Genomic DNA, 19215 nt, shown 5'->3' with positions numbered 1-19215 from the left:
ATGCAGAGGGGGGGAGGGAAGCAAGGGCAGGTACCCTGGGAGGAGTAGAGAGGTGGTTGGAGCAGCTGGGGAGCAGGGCAGGAGAGCCACATCCATCCCAGGTAGAATTGAATCCTGCCAGGGATGGAAAGAGCAATAAGAAAAGCTTTGAGAGGTACCTAGGTGGGAATAAAAGGAGAAGCAAGGAAAATGGAGGCCCTCTCCTAAAGGAAATGTCAGACCTAGCTCCACAGGATATTGAGAATGCTGAGGTTCTCCAGGACTTGTTTGCCTCAGTCTCCTCTGGGAAGTGCTCATTGCCTCATTGCAGAGGCCACAGCAAGGGAAAGCCCTCAGGCACCCATTCCTGCCAGCATGGAGATGGGGTTGTGTGTCAGCTCAGGGAGCTGTTCCCAGGGGGGAGGAGATCAGCCCTGGCTGAGCCTTCCTGCAGTCCCTGGCTCTGAGGAGGAGTGGAGTGTCACGGGAAGAAGCGGGGTTGCTGCCTGTCATTGTGGAGCAGGAGTTTTAGAGGTAAGAATACCTGTGGTGGTTGGCTGGTGGTTGGAGGTGGAGTGTGCTGGAATATTTTTTCCCTCTTCTGTCCCTATTTTCACAAGGAAAAGGCAGCCAGTAGCTTTGCCACACACGCCTGGGGTGTTTCAGGTGTCCCAACATCCTGTAATTCTGAGAGGAAAATCTGCAGTAGGATAAGGTGCTCACTTTGTGGCCCCAGTGCCTGTTACAAGGGACCAAAATTCTCTCTTTTGTTACTGGGAGAAAGATATTGTTTAATATAAAACCTAGTTTAATATTAAACCTTGTTTATTCTAAATCTGGTACCCCCACGCAGTCCTATTTGTAGGTAACTTGGGGGTCGAGTTTCTTTCAGCTGCCTGTTGAGTGCATTTCTGTGTCTGATTTAGCTGTGAAAACCACCACCACCAAAAAAAAGCACTTCAGTGAATTTACTCTTGATGTATTTCCAGCTCATATCAAGCAGTGAAGTGAAATGTCTCAGTGGCCCATTTGGTAATTGTTTTGCTTTTTTTGCTGCAAAAAAAAACCTCCCTCATTCCTATCATCAAGGGTTGGACATGATGATCTCTGAGGTCACTTCCAGCCAAGCCAATTCTATGATTCTATGATTTCTGACAGAAAAGTTTGTCTAATAGCTTTTCAGATGTCCCAGCCCATCCACTATTGCTTCTTTATGTCCTCCAGTCTGCTCTCCAAAGAGCCATCCTCTTCATCCTCCTCTTTCTCTGATGATCCCATACCTGATGAGTTCTTGTGTGCTATTTGCAAAGCCCTCCTGACTGATGCAGCTTTTATTCCCTGCTCTGGGAACAGTTATTGTGAGGAATGTAAGTGTTCCTTGCATGTTTGTTAATTCAAAACAATCACATCTCATCTTCTGAGAGCAGAAACACAAGATAAAAAAGTTGCTTTGTTTCCAGTTCTCTTTATCCTGAAGGATGCTTCTTACAGAAAGGGGAAAAGAAGCAGAAAGCTCTTTTCCCTTTTTCTGTGTCTGGTTAAATGCCCTTTACACACAGAGGGAGGAGTATGAGCAGAGTGTGTAATTGTGCAGGTGCTGACAGTCTTAGATGTCAAACTATCTTGTCCACAGCCCTTTCTCTTATATAAGACCGCTCTGGTGATTTACTGCTGACTAGAAAAAAAAACAAAACAAAACACCACTATTTGAATATTTAAATAGTTAAATATTTAATCCTTCAGAACTCAGAACGTTTTCCTGATCACTGTTTTATTCCCTAACCTTGAGGTTGGTGACTTCAACTCTAGTGGACAGTGGGAAGAAGACTAGATAAAAGGTGAAGGCACAGCCTAACCCCACCTTCAGATGTTACAACAGTGAAATACCAAAACCGTGTGGTTATTTGGTACATACTAGAAATTTTTACACTATTGAACATTTTTATCCTCATGCTCTCCACCCAAGATCCTACTCACCCTTTAACCATATGTGTATTTTTAGGAGTGATTAGAACTCCAAAATTTCCCTCCTTTCTTTAAAAACCACTTTGATGATTCTAATTCCACACAGGTATTAGAAGAGCATTACTGGAGTCTGAGGAACACACCTGCCCAGCCTGTCAGCAGAGGTTTCTCCTGATGCTCCAGTCCAGCAAGTGCTTACCCCAGGTAAGATGGTGGCTTTTACATAAACTGTTTGTGAGAAAAGTCTATCTGTCAAAAGCTGAAAGGGAAGAGTTTACATCTCCTTACACAAGGCTACCTTGAATAAGGCCAAAACAAATGATTGGAAGAGTCAGTGCTGTGTGTGGGGTGTGGTTGGTGGCTAATTACAGCCATTAGTGGCTCATTTCAGGCTGGCTGTTCAAAAGCTGGGCTGCCTGTGGAAGGTCAGGCTGGTGCTGGGGCCTGCAGAGGATGTGTTTGCAGCAGGGAACTTTGAGATGATTTTCTGTGTAGCTGGGTGTGACACATGTGGCATGGTGACAGTTAACATTTGTGTTAACTGTGCCAGGAGAATTCTAGATATCCATTTCCCTCTAGTTATGGGTTAGACTTGTCTAGGGAAACCCCCTGTACTTGTGCAATGGCAGTGGAACTTTTGCAGTGAGCTCTGTGCAGTCAGAGGAAGCTAGTTTGCCATTCATTTAATTAACTTGCTGTTAATTTCAGCAAGTGCAACTACTGACAAGAGACTTAGCTGAAAGCAAAAGTACAAAACAGAAAATCACCTTTATCCTGGCCCAAACCAGGACAAGATGACAAGTGAGAGACAAGAAGTTGGTTACACAGGAAGGGTTATTTTACCCTCTCTATCAACTCCTTTGAATTGGTTATGAAAAAGCCTCTCCAGGAGCAGAACTTACCAGTTCTTTGTATGGCTCATAGAGGTGGGGGAGAGCTTCTCAGCTTCTCTCAGGTACTTAAGGGACCATTGTCACCTGTAGTGGCACTGAATGAATGCTGAGGCTTAAACCAATGCAAGGTTTAAGGATTAAAGGAGCCTTTTCCTTTCCTTCAGTCCCCTCCCCTCCCCCGTGAATTGGTTCAGTCCCTTCTCTCCCCCCCCCCTCCCCGCAGGTGGTTCGGCCCCGCCCACGGTTGCCCCTGGCAACTGCCGTTAGGGGCGACTCTGCCGTTGTGGCTCCTGTGCTGAGCTGTGCTGGGCTGTGTCTCTCTGGCTGCTCCTGGTCCTTGCCGTTGGTTTGCTCTTTTCTCCTGCCTCGTCCCTGCCTTTCCCCTGTCATCCACCTCGTCCCCGTCTGTCTCTTCCCTGCCCTGTCCCTGCCTTTGCCCTTCCCCTGTCATTAACCCCCACCCCTCCGGCTCTGCCGGCTGCCTCCCGCTGCTCCCGTGGGGCTGTGCCCGTGCCACAGCCCCCAGAGCTGCTGAGATGGGGCAGAAATTCAGCAGGAAGCGTCGGGTGTCCCGCTCTGTCAGCGCTCCTGGGCAGCCCTGCGGTGCTGCCGCTGCCGGCACCGGCGCCCCTGAGCCTCAGCAGCAAGGTCTGGGCAGGCTGCACCGCGCGGCTGCCCGCGGCCACCTGGCCTGGCTGAGGCGCTGGCGCCGGTGGATGGAGATTTGGGGCATCGACCGCCGCGACAGGGAGAATCGGTGAGGGGCTGTGGGCCGCTGCTGGGACACCTCGGGTGGCGTGCGGGAGCATCCCCCCTGCAGGGTTTGTGTGGGATCCCCTTGGAGCTGATTGCTTGCAAAGCAAGATGTGCCCTGTCAGCTGGGAGGGGGAACTCGAGAGCTTTCCAGTGCTGGGAGCTGCTGGGTGGGCGCCAGTGCTCCTGGAGGTGCTGGGCTGCTGCTTGGCCCTGCTCTCCCTGCAGGGTTCTCTTGCAGCTGCTGAGGCCTCCCCAGGTCTCTCCTGCCCTGTGGGTGATGTGTGCGGGGTTGCAGCAGCAGCAGCAGCAGCAGCAGCAGCAGCAGCAGGAGCAGGAGCAGCAGGGTCTGGGCAGGGTCCCCCGGGCTGGGTGGTGCCACAGCTTTGGTTCTTTCCTTGTCTGTCAGTGTTAAGCTCCCATGTTTAATTCTCAGGACACCTCTCCACCTGGCGTCTGCAAACGGCCACACAGAGGTCGTCAGATTTCTAGTAAGGCACCGCTGCCGGTTGGATGCTGCTGACAATTTTGGGAGAACACCCCTGATGAGGGTGAGTGAGAGAAGTTCTGGTCTTGGCAGAGGGGCTTATTGAGTGTGCATGAAAGGAGAGGTGTCTGGCAGGACTCTGTGCGCAGAGCTGTGCGGAAACACGCCTGTTGGATTTGGAGTGGGACAGGCACCTGTCAGATCATCTTTGCAGGTGCTCTTCTTTCCCTGTGCTCAGAAGCTGGGTGAGCTGTGATGGAGTGAAATGTGAATTTTGCAAGTCTTCCCTTTTTTTGTGTGTTGTTCCCAGGCAGTACAGTTTCATCAAGAAGACTGTGTGGCTTTCCTGCTAGAGCACGGTGCCGACCCAAATCTCACCGACACCGATGGCCACACTGCCCTCCATCTGGCCATCCAGGCTCATGATAAAAACCTCGTGAGGCTGTTACTCAGGCATTTTGTCGATCATCGTGCCAAGAATAAGGTAAATGTTTCTGTTTCTTCAGCAAGTCCTTTCAGAAAGTGACTTCAGTATTTCTTTTACAGATTTTTTTGACTTTGGTTATTAGCATGATGTTTTCTCTGACTTTTCAGGAGGGCTTTACCCCACTAGCTCTTGCTGTCTCTGAAGGTCAGGAAGAGATAGTAGAAATTCTCCTGAAAGCAGGAGTTGATGTGCATGCTCGAGACCAGCATCAAAGGTGAGGGGTTTATCCAGATGTGTCCCGTTGGTCTTCTTTCTGTTGGATTGCTGAGAAGCATGGGAATGTGCTCTGAGCAAAAGCAGGGGGCACTGGGAAGGAGCTGTTTCTGTGAGAGTTCTGTGTGAAAGCAGTGTGTGCTTGGCTGCTGTGGTACCTCAGGGGCTGCTTTCTGCACTGGGGATGTCCAGGAGGCATTGTCTGGCAGGAGATGTGTCATGAGCCTGGCAGCAGTGCCTCAGTTTGAGAAACCACCTCGTGCACAGCAGCCTCGTGTGCACTGAAGTGTTGTGCATGTGGCAGCTCTGTCTGCCCACGCAGCTGTTTTGACTCCCTCTCCCATGTTACTGTTGCTTCTACTGGACCCTGCTTTTTCTTTTGTTCATTGGAATGTAATGGGGAAAAGACTTTTTCTGAGAGCAAGCAGGAATGAAAGGAATGTTTCTGTGTCTGTGTCAAAGGATCCATTTGATAGGATGTTTTGCATCTTTCAGAACCCCACTCATGATTGCTGCTTCTGTTGGGCAGCTGAATTTGGTCCAAGTTCTCCTTTCTTACGGTGCCAATATTTCCCATGAAGACACTGATGGGAACACAGCTGAGGATTATGCTGATCTTCATGGGTATTGGAGGTAACCTTTGAACTTTCTGATTAGAAGAAGTGGTCAGTTCTCATTCCAAAGTGTGGCTTTGGAATGTTGTTGGTGGCAGCACCAAGGTTTAATGGTGTGTTTAGAGCTGTGTTGAAGGTGTGCTCAGTGATGTCTTCTGCTGGGTGTGGTTGCTGTGCCCAAGAGAGAGGGTGTGTAGCAGCCTGAGGGAGCCGTGAGGGGTGGAAGAGGCAGGGCTCAGGATTCCCTCCCATCTCCTGCCAGCCTCTCTGAAAGGCCAGAGGATGGGCAGCCTGGTCCCTGCCTGCTCCCTTCTTCCCTGCTGCTGGGCTGCACTGGGAGCTCTTGGGCAGAGGCTCCTGTTTTGTCATCAGCTCGCCCGTGCTCGGCAAGATCCGAATCCATCAGGTGCTGGGGGCAGCTGGGGACCCCTCTCCTGAGTCGGCCCTGCTGCAAGGGGCCCTGGGACACTTATAGCTGTGACCATGGAGATGGGCTTTGGTATAGACTTGCAGATATTTGTTCCTCATCCCACGTGTTCCTGTCTCTTCCTCTTTGAGCAAAGCTGTTTGGGTCTTATTTTCACACCTTCAAGTCTCTCTTCCCTGTTCCCCTTTTAGCTTCCCTTGGGAGGGTGGAGGGGGGTACCAGAGCAATTCTGTCACCTGGTGTTTGGTTAGGACTGAGACACTGTGTGTAGTGTTAATTTGGAAGGTGAGGGAAATTTCTCTCCAGGATTGTGTGTTAGAGAATCTTTCAAGTGTTGTTGCTGAGCTGAGGTCTGCCCAGCAGGAACTCTCCAAAGTGTCTGTAGCCAGAGGAGGAACTTGGCAAGCTGACAGGCGTGTAAAGCCTCTGCCCAGCCCAGCACCATTGTCCTTGCTGACTTGCACTGCAGTGCCCAGGAACCACCAGCCTTTTGTTTCAGAGGAGATCTGACTGAGAGCCCTTCAGTGCTCTGATGCACAGCTTTGTAGCTGTGGGGGTTCCTTCTCTCAGGTGGTTATGTGTGCCTAAAAGGCAGACTGAAAAAATGTTCCAAGCAGGAGCTTGGAACTTGGGAGGTGTCAATGTGCATCTCTAGGGGAAGAGCCCTGCAGTGAGTTCTGTGTGAATTACCCTTAACAAATTGTGATGAGAATGCTGAGAATTTGTAGGAATATGTGTAGGGTGGATAATAAGTTGGTGTTAACTGTTGTGCTGGATGGTGTATGCCAGGATGTGGTTCTTTTTACCAGCTCTATTTCTTTCTCTGTGCAGTCTGAGTCAATATCTGGCAAAAATGGAGAACACATCAGAAGCTCCTGCAGGGGATGCTCAAGGTGACAACATACTCAAGATACTTCGAATTCCTGAGCGGGCAGGAGCTGCTGGAGAGATGGAAGCAAAAACAGACCAGGAGAACAGAGGAGAAGCTCCTGCATGTGATACAGAAGATACCAGCATAGTCATCACTGCTGAGGACGCAGGAGCTGCTCCATTTCTGTGGGGTGCACCTGCTGTGGACAGAGGAGGTAGGATCCTTAAGTATGGAGGAGCTCAGGCTGTAAGGGCAGTTGTGATTTGTGTGCTCCATGTCTACTGACAGGGTTGTGTCCTACAGAATGAATTTTTGAATATAAATGAAGATAACTCTAGATTGGGACCTGTTCTTCTTTTAGTTTTTTTAAGTGTGTTATATCTGCACTGTGTGGCAAATGGACACAGAGAGTGTTCAGGGAGCATTTCTTGGCATTAAGAGTGCAGTCTGGCTGGCACTGCAAAGCACATCATGAGAGTCCCTTTGCTGTGCTGCAGCAACAGAGGGTTAGAGGGTAAGCTGGGGTGATGCTGAGAGACCTTCTGAGGTCCTCTGAAGTGTATGTTTTGGGGAGGAGTCCTTGTGCCACATCCATTGCATGTGCTTGTGGTCAAATCAAGAGAAGCAGCACTCCCTGCTGCTCTGAGGCAAATGTTACAGCCCTGTCAGCAGGGAATTGGGTGTTGGGTACCTGTCATAAGAGAACCCCAGCATTTGTTGGCTTGAAATATCAGGTGTTACTGAGCAGGAGGGGTAGAGAAGGTGGATAGTGATTTGTATTCTAAATAATATAACAACAGAGGGAGCTGCACCCACAGGTGCCACACAGAGTGTTCCAGGAGGCACAGAGGTGCATCCATCCGTACGCCGACCCTCAGGTGTGACTCTTGCAGCAGTCACCACACCCATTTGGGTCCAGTTGTGGCCAGTTTCATTCTGTATGAGCTGTGGAGTTGTCCATGTTAAATGTTTGTGTGTGCTGTTTAATTGTGTGCTTGCCAAATCTAATGTCAGCATGTCATTGAATCTTTGAACAGCCACAGATGACCTTTGTGAAGGAGGCTCAATAAGGTGAGACTTTACAAACCCCTCCCACTTGCTTGAGGGGTGATTTAAGAGACATAGCACTCATTTTGCTTTGTTTTTGAAGGAGTTCTGAGGAGGAGGGGAATGATGATACCTGGAGTGATTCTGAAGAATCCATCTGTTTTAGCCCTAAGGTATGGTGCAGTTACAGGAAAAGTGTCCTTGAAAAATAAATCTCTTGAAGGCAAGTTTTCTGTGGGCTTGAAAGAAACTGCAGTTCCAGGCAGCATTGTTTTCTCTGTCATTGTTTCTGTCAGTTTTTGCAAAAAGACCTGTAGCTGTGGCAGAGCAAGCAGTAGATTTGTGGTTTGGGGCCAAAGTCATAGGTACACACTCCCATTATTTTATTTCTTGTTCATTTGGATCAGCATCTGTTGCTGATGCTGGGATTCTGTAGTGATGGGGAACTTGAGTGTGGTAGTTCAACCCACTCACTAATGCTGGAGATGCCAGCCAGCATCTTTAGTTTTGACATGATCTCATTTTCTTGCATTGATTTAAATAGAAATGATGCATTTTTCTGCTGTGAGACTGAAATTTAGGGATACTGTGGTAAGTGTACTTGCAGAGGCTGATTTATGCATCAGGTCTGGTGCTGCTAACAGTGCCTTGCATTCTGCACCTTTGCAAGTAAGCATTCTGAAACTGTGAGAGCTGAATTTTACCAAGGAATAGAAAGATAAAAATCAGATGAGTGAAACTGTTCTGCATGTAAAGATAGTTTTGGAAGCACTTTGCAGAAGGGTGCCTGCAGAGTCTTTTGGGGTGGAATACTCACTGAGTTGGGTGTGTGAGGAGTGTTTGTGTAGTTACAAGTGTAAGATAAATGCAGCACCTAAGCACTATGAAAAAGACAACCTGATTATATTTCCTGTTCAATATTTGATGTGAAAACAATGTTTATTGTTGTGACTACTAGGGCGTTTAGAAATGAAACATTTTTTCTAAAATAAATCTTTAGGTCAAGAAGGAGCAGAAGCCAAACTTGTTGGAGTTATGGAACATTTTCCTGGAGTACGGGAAAGCTGGTAAGGAAAAGGTTGCATGATGTCCTGCTCTGCAAGTAGAATTTCCAAGTAGTTTGGCTTTTTTTCTTATTTATTTTCTTACTCTAGAAAGTGAGAGAAGTAAATTTTGAAAACAAAGTACTTTTTCATTTGAAAAATAAAAAAGCCATATAGTTCAAATAAAGATATTAATCACCTCCTAAGCCTCTGTCCCTGGCCAGTCCTTCCTCCCTCCTGCTCCTCCCTTAGCTGGCTCATTTTCCAGACATTCCCAGTGACTCCTCTCCTGTGAGTAAGTCTGGCAAGGTGCCAATTGCAAGATAAATAAATAACTCCTTTTATTCACATCCATTCTAATTTACTATTCATATATGGTTGAAGACAATGTGATTGTTCTAGAAATGGAGGTCCCTGGTGAATAAAGAAAACCTCAAAAAAAGAGCAGGGGCGTAGCAGAGTGAACTAAAACCACTGCATCTCTCCCTTCTTCCCTGGTGTGTAGGTCTCCAGGCAGAGCTGGAAGCTCTGCAGAAGGAGAAAGCTGAGGAAGGTCACTGGACATCTCTGTGTGGTTCTCAGGTACTTTGTGTGAAGGACAGGGAGGTTGCCATGGTGGGGCTGGGGAGGGTAGGAGGGAGATCCAGGAGCAGCTGAGAGCTTGCTGTAACTGAAATGAAGCTGGGCTGGCGTGAGGGAGTGCTTCTTGGGGGCTGTGCAGAAGCAGGGCTGAGACTGAGGACAGGAGGCATTTCTTTCTGCTGCTGCAGATTTCCATGGAAGAGCTGAAGGCCTTGTAAAAGCAAGCTCAGCCAAGTTTCCCTTCTGTCTTAGGCAGGAAAAGTCTTTTTCAAGCTGGCAGTGGGTGGCAAAGCAGGTCCTTGTTTCAGCTCTTTCCAGCTGTTTGGTTTGATCTCTTTTAGGAAGAGTCACCTGAGGAGGAAGAAATGGAGGAGAATCAGGAGCAGGAAGAACTCAAGAAAGAATTGTGGGCTGCAATTGCTGCATGTGTCCCCAAGTACATTTTTAATGAAAGTCCTGGTATTTTGACAGGGACTGCAGAGAACAAGACTGGTGAGAGGAATGATTTGTTTAATACTGATTGAGATTCTTCCTCTATGAATGCACAGTAAATGACCAAATATTGTGTGGACTTCTGATACTGATTTTTTTCCCTCACTTGTGAATCCTGGTGGGATTCCTGTTCTTTTTCATTCGTTCTTTGAGAACTGAAATTGTGGCTTTGTGTTGCAAACAGTGGTGTGTATCAAGGAAGTGCCCTTCTTGCTTTTTTTGCTGTGTTCTCCCTCTGAACCAAGTGTTTTGTGGCAGCAAGTTGCATGCACGTTGCTGTGTGTGACCTGAATGAACACTGACCAAGTGACAGAAGAAATATTGTACACCTATCTTTACTGAAACAGTGGAGGAGCCTCAGGCCTCAGAGCAGGAGGAGGAGGAGGAGGAGGAGGCCCCCTTTGCATTGCTGGAAGCATCTTGCTCGTTACTGCATGGCACACAGTTTATCTGAGAGAGAGATCCTGCACCTTGAAGACACTGGAGTGAATTATGTGTGGCCATGCTAATATTCATAAACTTTCTTTTTACATAAAAAGAAAGTAAAATGCCACCAAAGAAAGGATTTAACAGAGATGCACATGAAATGTGTATTCTGATCATTTTCTCTCTAGCTGGTCATAAATTTGAGGGGATGTGATGTTTTGTGTTAAGATTGTTCTCACCATTAATCAAGATGCACTCTAGGAGTAAATAAGTATCATTAAGTCATGCTGGTTGTAAAAGTCTCTTGTTTTTCCTGTAGGTGAGCACTCAGGATCTGCTTTCCATACGTCATCAGCAGCAAAAACAGAGGCCTAAAGGAAGCCACTGCCAGCTCTGGGGTGCAGGTATGTGAAGCCAAATATTTTGCATTAGAGTCTGGACTGGTAAGTGGCATTATAGAGTAAATTGGATTATACAGTAAGGTAAAGAAAAGTAACCAGAAAGTGACTAATGGTGATGGCAGAGTCCTGCAGAGGAAAGTTGTGTTACTGTTTGAAGTTGGGTACAGTCCTCTTAGGATGAGGAAAAATCCTTGCCAGATGCAGGATATTTGCTGTAGTGCTGCTTTGTTTCCAGCTGGTTTGCTTCAGTTTTGAGCAGTGTTGTTCCTGCTGTGCTGTGCAGACAAACAAAGCAGTCAAATGCTTTTTCCCCATGCAAAATGCATATTGAAGGGAAGAGGGAGATTTGTCTGTAACAGGCAGATGTGTGTGATTAGACATGCCTGGTCTTCCCCTTTGTAAGAGAAAGCTCATGCAAAAAACTTTGAAATTTGGTGACTTTTGGTGTTATCCCTGCTTCTGTAAATGTTTTTTTGGCCATGCCAGGAAGTATTTGAAAAAGATTTTTTCTGATGGCATTCATGAGGGGAATAGGGCAGGCATCCTGCTGGTGTTGGGCATCTGGGGCAGGGCTGGGCAGAAGGGTCCTGTGTAACACCTCAGGGGAGAGTGGAGCACATTATTCCCACTCTGGGGACATGGTTTAGTGGTGTTGGTTTCCCAGTTGGACTGGAGGATCCTAGAGGTTTTTTCCAGCCTTAGTGATTCTGTGGTTCTGTGATTCTGTCCACACAGGAGGCATTGGCCCAGCTCCAGAGGGAAGGCCATTTATTCCATCAGCTGCTGCACAGGGATGCTTTAATGACATTTTCCACAAACTCTGCTGAAAAGCAAGTTTCCACGCTGGAAAAGATGAACAAGGAATTAAAGGCCAAGTGTGCTGGTTTAAGAGAACAAGTCTTAAAGTATGAGGCTGAAAAAGTAAAAAAAAGGGAGGTAAAGGATAGACTTTTTGCAGTGTTGAAGGCTCTGAGCAGTGTTTTGCTGTTCATTTCTGCATTCTGTCTTTTGGGAGCTGCCTGTTCCTCAAAAAAGTCAATCTCAGCCACTAAGCTTTCTCTTCTCTATTCTGTGATGTGCAGCCATATTTAAATTTCTTCTGTGTGGCTGTGTTGGGCTAATTAACTGGTCAGAAGACTGATTGGAATGTTAAAGTTCTTTTCTGCAAATTCCACCAGTCCCAGGCAGAGTAAAGATTTAAAGATCTCACTGTACCCATTTTGTTAATTTTTATTTTCTGGAAAACAGGAACTAGTCCTGTTGAGTAATTAGACACTGGTGTGCTCTTTGTCTGAATAGTGATGTGAAGAGTGCTTTAAAATTCCATTTCTTTCTTCCTCTCAACCCCAGAGTGTTTGAGTGAGGTGAATACCTGCCTGTGTCAGATAACCACCTTATTCTTCATTTTTCAGTTTCTTTAAGAGGGAAGAAGGGGAAGAACTCCAGGAGTGCTGTCAATGCTTTTACCCTGGGAAAAACTTTGTATTCCTAGTGCCAAAAAAAAAGGTTCCTTTGGGAGATGGTAGTTGGGTGGGTGGCTGGAGGAAAGGAGGGACTGTCGGGTTTGGTCATTCCTAATCCCCTCTACTGTTCCTGGTTCCTGCCAGAGATAATTCTTTGTGTCTGAATATTTCAGAACTGATGGAAAAAAAAAAAAATAGGAAAAGCCTACAGAAAGCTTTGTGGAAGATAAAAGAACACACGTGGAAGTGGCAGCAAATCCAGTTCACCATTCAACTCACCTGGCACCAGTCTGGTTCTGAAAAGAAGTCCAAGTCCAGTAGGGAGCATCCCCAGTTCACCCATTGGAACAGAACCATTGATGGACAGGATTTCTTCTTCTGCAAAACCCCTCAGGTCAAATGGGTTTGGTCATTCCTAATCCCCTCTACTGTTCCTGCCAGAGATAATTCTTTGTGTGTGTCTGAATGTTTCAGAACTGATGGAAAAAAAATATAGGAAAAGCCAACAGAAAGCTTCCTGGAAGATAAAAGAACACACGTGGAAGTGGCTGCAAATCCAGTTCACCATTCACCTCACCTGGGACATCCTGGCACCAGTCTGGTTCTGAAGAGAAGTCCAGTAGGAAGCATCCCCAGTTCACCCATTGGAGCAGAACCACTGGTGAACAGGATTTCCTCTTCTGCAAAACCCATCAGGTCAAATGGGTTTGGTCATTCCTAATCCCCTCTACTGTTCCTTCCAGAGATAATTTTTTGTGTGTGTCTGAATGTTTCAGAACTGATGGAATAAAAAAAATAGGAAAAGCCAACAGAAAGCTTCGTGGAAGATAAAAGAACACACGTGGAAGTGGCTGCAAATCCAGTTCACCATTCAACTCACCTGGGAGATCCTGGCACCAGTCTGGTTCTGAACAGAAGTCCAGTAGGAAGCATCCCCAGTTCACCCAGAGGAGCAGAACCATTGATGAACAGGATTTCCTCTTCTGCAGACAAGGTAAACATTTTGAAATCCCATCCTCAGCTACTGCTGAAAAGCATCTCTATGCAAGGTTGTGCTTTTTAACCTAAACTTACAACTCATTTGCAGGGATTACTCATGGTGTAACTCCTCCTCATCCCAACACAACATCTAGGTGTGCCAGGGGTGACAAGTTTGGGTTTTGAGGGTTGTTTTCCAGGAGTGCCCAGAAACCCAAAGATGATGCCATAGGATGTTCCGAGCTAAGCTTTAAATTAAATTTTCTTATCTAGGATGTATGACTATAATAAATAAATCTGCCACAAATCTCACTTTATACCTCAGTGTGGGAGATCCACTGTGTGCAGGAGGCATTTGGGTTTTTATGGGGTACTCCTGGAGGAGCTGTGAATTTGGTCACTGCTCTCCCTTTAGTCCTGGAGAGAGGTCCCTTCCCTCCACTCTGCTGGTTTATGGCCTCACTTCTTTGGCCCTTGGAGTTTTTGCCTGGTTTTGTGTGGATTGGAAGAATGTTTTAGAAGGTTAATATTGCACAATGTTAATGGTGTGTTTTCTGTACAATTCTAGTACAGGCAGGAACAGGATGAATTTGTCTCTGAAGAAGCTGGACATGGTAATGTGTCATGTTAGAGTAAGTAAAAAGATGACTGCTCCTCACTCTTGAAAACAACATCTTGAAAGCTGTTTAGCTCCTGTGCTAAGCACAGGGTTTTTTCTACTAGCTTTACTCTTACTTGAACATGGAAACTTTCTGCTTACAAAATGCTTTGTAGAGCTTTAAGCAGCTGCCTGAAAAAAACCACCAAACCAAGTTTCCAGTGATTGCCTTCAGCACTGACCCATAACACACACCCTCTGCTGTCAGTTCTTGGTCTGTGCTTTCCCTTACTCATTGCTTGTGTTTGTAGCTCCTCTGTTGCAGTCTCTTTTTATTTGAATAGGCAAGAAGAGGCTGATCAGTGACAAAAGTTCTCCTTTCTTTAGGGAAAGATCACTCAGTAGTGTTCAGGCAGTCGTCAGGGGAGTTGAATGTTTGTCATCCATGGCATCAAACATGTTCTGTGATGTGAGGCCAGATGTCCCAGGAGGAACTGCACCTATTTTGTACTGATTACTCCAGAGTCACAGCTTTGCAGTGACTGGTGCTGTTTCAAAGCAGGAAGCCCCTGAGCCAATTTCCTTCTGTTGCTGTCTGCTTTTAATCACAGAGAGTGTTCAGCTCTGGCTTCGTAGCCGTAATGTTCTGACAGTGACCTCTTTGCCCCTCTCTCCTGTAAAAGTAACACCAGGAATCTTGTCTCTTTTCTCCCCAGACACTGATGAACTTTAAACTACATCTTTGGAGCAAATTCCATATCTTGTGATGGACCAGAAGAGAAGAAAATATGTTTCTGTCAGTCTGAATAAATGTTCTTAGTCTGTTGGATGGATGACAGCCCTGTTGCCCTTCCCTGGTGGTTTTTTGATGCGTAGTCCTCTCCCTCTCCCCTTTCCCTTTTCTCTCCTCTCCTGTTGCCTCCCCCTTTCCCTCTCCCTCTCCTTTCTCTCCCTCTCCCTCACTCTCCCCTTTCTTCCCCTTCCCCCTCTCCTCTCCACTCCTCTCCTGGGTAGTCCTCTCCCTCTCTTCTTTCCTCCTTTCCCCCTTTCCCCCCTGCCTTCCTTTTCCCCTTTTCATCTTTTCCCCTTCCGCCCTTTCCCTCTTTTTCCCTTTCCCCTTTCCTCCTTTCTCTTTCTCCATCCCCTTTCTCTGTCCCCTTTTCTTATTCCCCTTTCTTTTTCCCCTTTCTTCCCCTTTTCCCTCCCTCTTTCTTTTTTCCCCTTCCCCTCTCATTCCCCCACTCACCTTACTTCTTTCCCCTCCCCTTTTCTCTCCCCTTTTCTCTCCCCTTTTCTCTCCCCTTTTCTCTCCCCTTTCCTTTCCCCTTTCCCCTCCACCTTTCCCCTCCACCTTTCCCCTCCTCCTTTCCCCTCCTCCTTTCCCCTCCTCCTTTCCCCTCCTCCTTTCCCCTCCACCTTTCCCCTCCACCTTTCCCCTCCACCTTTCCCCTCCACCTTTCCCCTCCACCTTTCCCCTCCACCTTTCCCCTCCACCTTTCCCCTCCTCCTTTCCCCTCCTCCTTTCCCCTCCTCCTTTCCCCTCCTCCTTTCCCCTCCTCCTTTCCCCTCCACCTTTCCCCTCCACCTTTCCCCTCCACCTTTCCCCTCCACCTTTCCCCTCCACCTTTCCCCTCCACCTTTCCCCTCCACCTTTCCCCTCCACCTTTCCCCTCCACCTTTCCCCTCCACCTTTCCCCTCCACCTTTCCCCTCCACCTTTCCCCTCCACCCTTCCCCTCCACCTTTCCCCTCTATTTCCTTCTTTTTTCTTTTTTTCCCTCCCCTGCTCTCCCCACCCTCTCCTTTTTTTGTAATTTTTGTCAATAAATTGATTTGGATTTTGGTTTTAAAATTTTCATCAGTCTCTCGCCCTTATTTCTTGCTGTTAACAAATCTGCTCCTCTTTACCCTTTTCCATTTTCTGCACACCTGCTTTATGAAATGGAAATGAAAAGCCCTCATATTTCTGAAGCAAAAACCATAGCCTGCTTTTCAAGAGTGCAGAAAGGGCCTTGGAAGTAGAAAGACTGCTCCAGAAATCACTTGGGCACCAGCAATGTGCTCATGTCCTTTGCTGCCTGTCTGGCAGGGCTCAGTTTGGAGTGCCAGAGCTCAGCTCCAGTTCCATGCTGTGGGCCAGAGGGTTCATTTTCCTAAGGAAAGCACATGGACAGTGGATTTCTTCCCAGTGCTTCCTGATGCCACTCAAGTTTCAGAGCCTCATTCTAAAAGAGCCTTCATGGCAGCTCTGCTCTAGAGCTGTCACACGGGGCTCCACACCGAGCCCTCTGATCTGCTCCCTTTCCTTCAGACACAACTCACAGCAGCAAACACTCATCTTACCATCTCCCTTTGGGGATCCACTCAAAACTTGTGCTGCCTCTGCACAGAATGACTTCTGCAGCCTGACCAGCACCCGACAGACACATCCTGCAGAGGGGGACAGGACTTTCCTATTTGTCAGACAGAAAGAGGGATTTGGATATCCCCAGAGAGAGCAGCTCTTCAAGAAACAGGCAGCAAGCTCTAAGGCACAGACAGCTTTGCCATGAAGGGCTCTTATGGAGAAAAGAATTCACTCCTGAATACTTTGGGTGGAAGCATTTGGTCCCTGCAGAGAAATCTCTGGGGGAGTCCTGTTCCCAGCGGGTCCCACAGCCAAGCAGAGAGCATCCATCCCTTGGTGGTCAGCAGCTGGAACAAAGGACCTCATCAGCAGGTTTTCCAGTCTATTTGCTGGTTTGTGTTTCCTGTATCTATGGAATATCTCTTTATGTCACACCATAGCACACTCTCATTCTGAAGTTAAGAGGATATCATTTTATTTCTGCAGACCTCTGCTTAGTGTAAGGTACGGCTAAAAATCAACCCAGGTGTGTCCTGGTTTGGGGCAGGATAAAGGTAATTTTCAGCCTTGTACTTTTGCTTTCTTTGCAGCTGCTGCCCACAGACACTGCTGCTGTTGAGAAAGCCAACGCTGCTGCTGCTCCTGCTGCAGACACCACAGCCTCTCCCCCTCAGCACACACAGATACTTGTTGACCCTGGGACTGGGAGAAAAGGAAAACCATGGAAATGAGAAATGTTCCAGGCAGGTGAAGGACAAAGAGGGGATTGCTGAAGCAGAGTGGGCAGGGGACAGAAAGGCATGGGGTGCACCTGGCCTTTAGCAAGCCCTTTGCCATGCTCTACCATTGTCCTGTTGTAGCCAGACTGGTGATGTCTGGATTGAAGAGGTGGGTGATGTGGTGGGTGGGAAGTTCACGAGATGATGAGGGTCACAGTGCCATCAGGGATCCAAAGTCCTCCTGGCAAGCAGTGACGGTGCCTCAGTGTCCAGAACTTGTGCCAACACTGTTTCCTGTCTTTATCCATGGCCACGATCACTTCCCTATTCCTGCTGGCCATGCTGTTCCTGATACAAGCCAGGATGTTGGTGGCCTACTTGACCACCTGGGCACACAGCTGTCTGATACTCATCTGTCTGTCCACCAGCTCTGACTGAGGCTGATGCTGTGGGTGGGATTAAGAAGTGAGTTCCATGGGGACAGGGACAGGGTTGGCTTCAGTTGAGTGGGATCATGGAATCATGGAATGGGTTGGGTTGGAACTAGATGATCTTTAACCCTTCCAACCCAACCCATTCCATGATTCCATGGTTCTGTGACACAGTCCCAGCCAGTTCCAGGCCTGGGAGTCTCCACAGCCACCACCAGGGCTTTGTGATGCAGGGTCTGGTGCCTGGACACCATTGTCATTCCATTGACATGGGTTGGAAGGGTTAAATGGAACTCACTTCTTAATCCCATCCACAGCATCAGCCTCACTCAGCAGTAGTGTCTCTTGGAGCTGCTCCAGGGTGAGCTTCCTGTGCTCCTCCTGCTGCATGATCCTACAGATCATTCCCATGACCCTCCAGATCATTCTGAATCACAGAATACCTCAGGCTGGAAGAGACCCCTGAGCATCTCCTTGTCTGAGTGCCCTGCTCAAGGCAGGATGAACCAGATGATGTTGCTCAAGGGCTTCCCCAGCGTGGCTTCATGCACCAAGGGGCTGAAAGTGCCTTTTGTCCCACCCCACAGGGCAATTATGAAGACAGCAAACAGTGTTGGCACAAGTTCTGGACACTGAGGCACCGTCACTGCTTGCCAGGAGGACTTTGGATCCCTGATGGCACTGTGACCCTCATCATCTCGTGAACTTCCCACCCACCACATCACCCACCTCTTCAATCCAGACATCACCAGTCTGGCTACAACAGGACAATGGTAGAGCATGGCAAAGGGCTTGCTAAAGGCCAGGTGCACCCCATGCCTTTCTGTCCCCTGCCCACTCTCCAGTAGATTCCTGCCCCTGGAACAACTGGATCCAGTATTTCAGGTGTGGTTTCACAGGGCAGAGTAGAGGGGTAGGAAAACCTCCCGAGATCTCTTGGACACACTTTTCCTGATGCACCCCAGGACACCATTGGTCCTCTTGACCACGAGGGCCCCTTGTTGACCCATGGAGAATTTAGTGTCTCCTGGGACTCCAGATTTTTCTCTGTGGAGCTCTTTTCCAGCAGGATGTCCCCTCCTCTGCACTGGTGGTTGGTGTTATTCCTACCCAGATGTAGGACTCTACACTTGTCCTTATTGAACTTGATGAAGTTCACCTTTGCCCAGCTCTCCAGCCTGTCCACATCTGATGGAGAGCTTCTGGTGTCTCAGCCACCTTTCCCAGTTTTGGATCATCAGTGAACTTGCTGAGGGTACACTCCATCCCCTCATCCAGGTCGTTGATGAAGAGATTGAATAAAACTGGACCCAGTACTGATCCCTGGGGAACACCACTGGCCACAGGCCTCCAACTTGACTCTGTGCCACTCATCACAACCCTCTGAACTCTGTTGTTCAGCCAGTTACCAATCCACCTGACAGTCCAATCATCTGTTCCTCATTTCTTGAGTTATCTTATGAGGATGTTATGGGACAAAATGTCTAAAGCTTTACTGAAGTCAAGGTATATGACATCCACTGCTCTCCCTTCATCTGCCCATTTGGCCATCCCTTTGCAGAAGGATATCAGGTGAGTCAAGCAAGATTTCTCCTTAGTAAATCAATGGTGACTGCTCCTGAGAACCTTCTTTGTGTTTGCACACTCAGAGTACTGAATATTCTGTAAGGCAGACTTCTCCTTTCCTACTCAGTATTGAGAGCTACATCTACCACTGCAGAGATGTGGAATCCCCTCAGTGTCAACACAAGTTTTCTCCTTCCCCTCTTTCATCCTCCTGTGTGGTACTGACTGTAGCACAATGGATATTCCAGTACCTGTAGGATTCCTAGTGGGAGGCTGAGGAGGGTCTGCTTGCAAGGGCCTGGACTGATAGGATGAAAGGCAATGGATTTAAGTTATAGAAGAGTGGATTTCAATTGGATGTTAGGAACAAGTTCTTCATCATGAGAGCAGTGGAAAAAATGTCACATGTTGACCAGTGAGGTGGTTGAGGTCTC

General features: G+C 47.7%; 1 protein-coding gene across 1 annotated transcript; it reads left to right on the top strand.

Annotated features, from left to right (window-relative positions):
- The first annotated feature begins 3061 nt into the window (after positions 1 to 3061).
- Positions 3062 to 13129, top strand: LOC139790521 (POTE ankyrin domain family member B-like). The gene is made up of 13 exons (XM_071732394.1): positions 3062 to 3594; positions 4027 to 4141; positions 4388 to 4561; positions 4672 to 4778; positions 5273 to 5410; positions 6650 to 6903; positions 7727 to 7760; positions 7840 to 7909; positions 8737 to 8803; positions 9285 to 9361; positions 9703 to 9853; positions 10599 to 10683; positions 12618 to 13129. Exons 1-12 carry the CDS (start codon positions 3374 to 3376, stop codon positions 10652 to 10654), a joined length of 1464 nt encoding a protein of 487 aa, XP_071588495.1. The 5' UTR covers positions 3062 to 3373; the 3' UTR covers positions 10655 to 10683; positions 12618 to 13129.
- Positions 13130 to 19215: the final 6086 nt, after the last annotated feature.

Source organism: Heliangelus exortis, assembly GCF_036169615.1.
Source record: "Heliangelus exortis chromosome W unlocalized genomic scaffold, bHelExo1.hap1 SUPER_W_unloc_1, whole genome shotgun sequence".
NCBI lineage: Eukaryota > Metazoa > Chordata > Aves > Apodiformes > Trochilidae > Heliangelus > Heliangelus exortis.
Note: the sequence above shows the minus strand (reverse complement) of the source record. Positions and strands in the feature narration are given on the sequence as shown.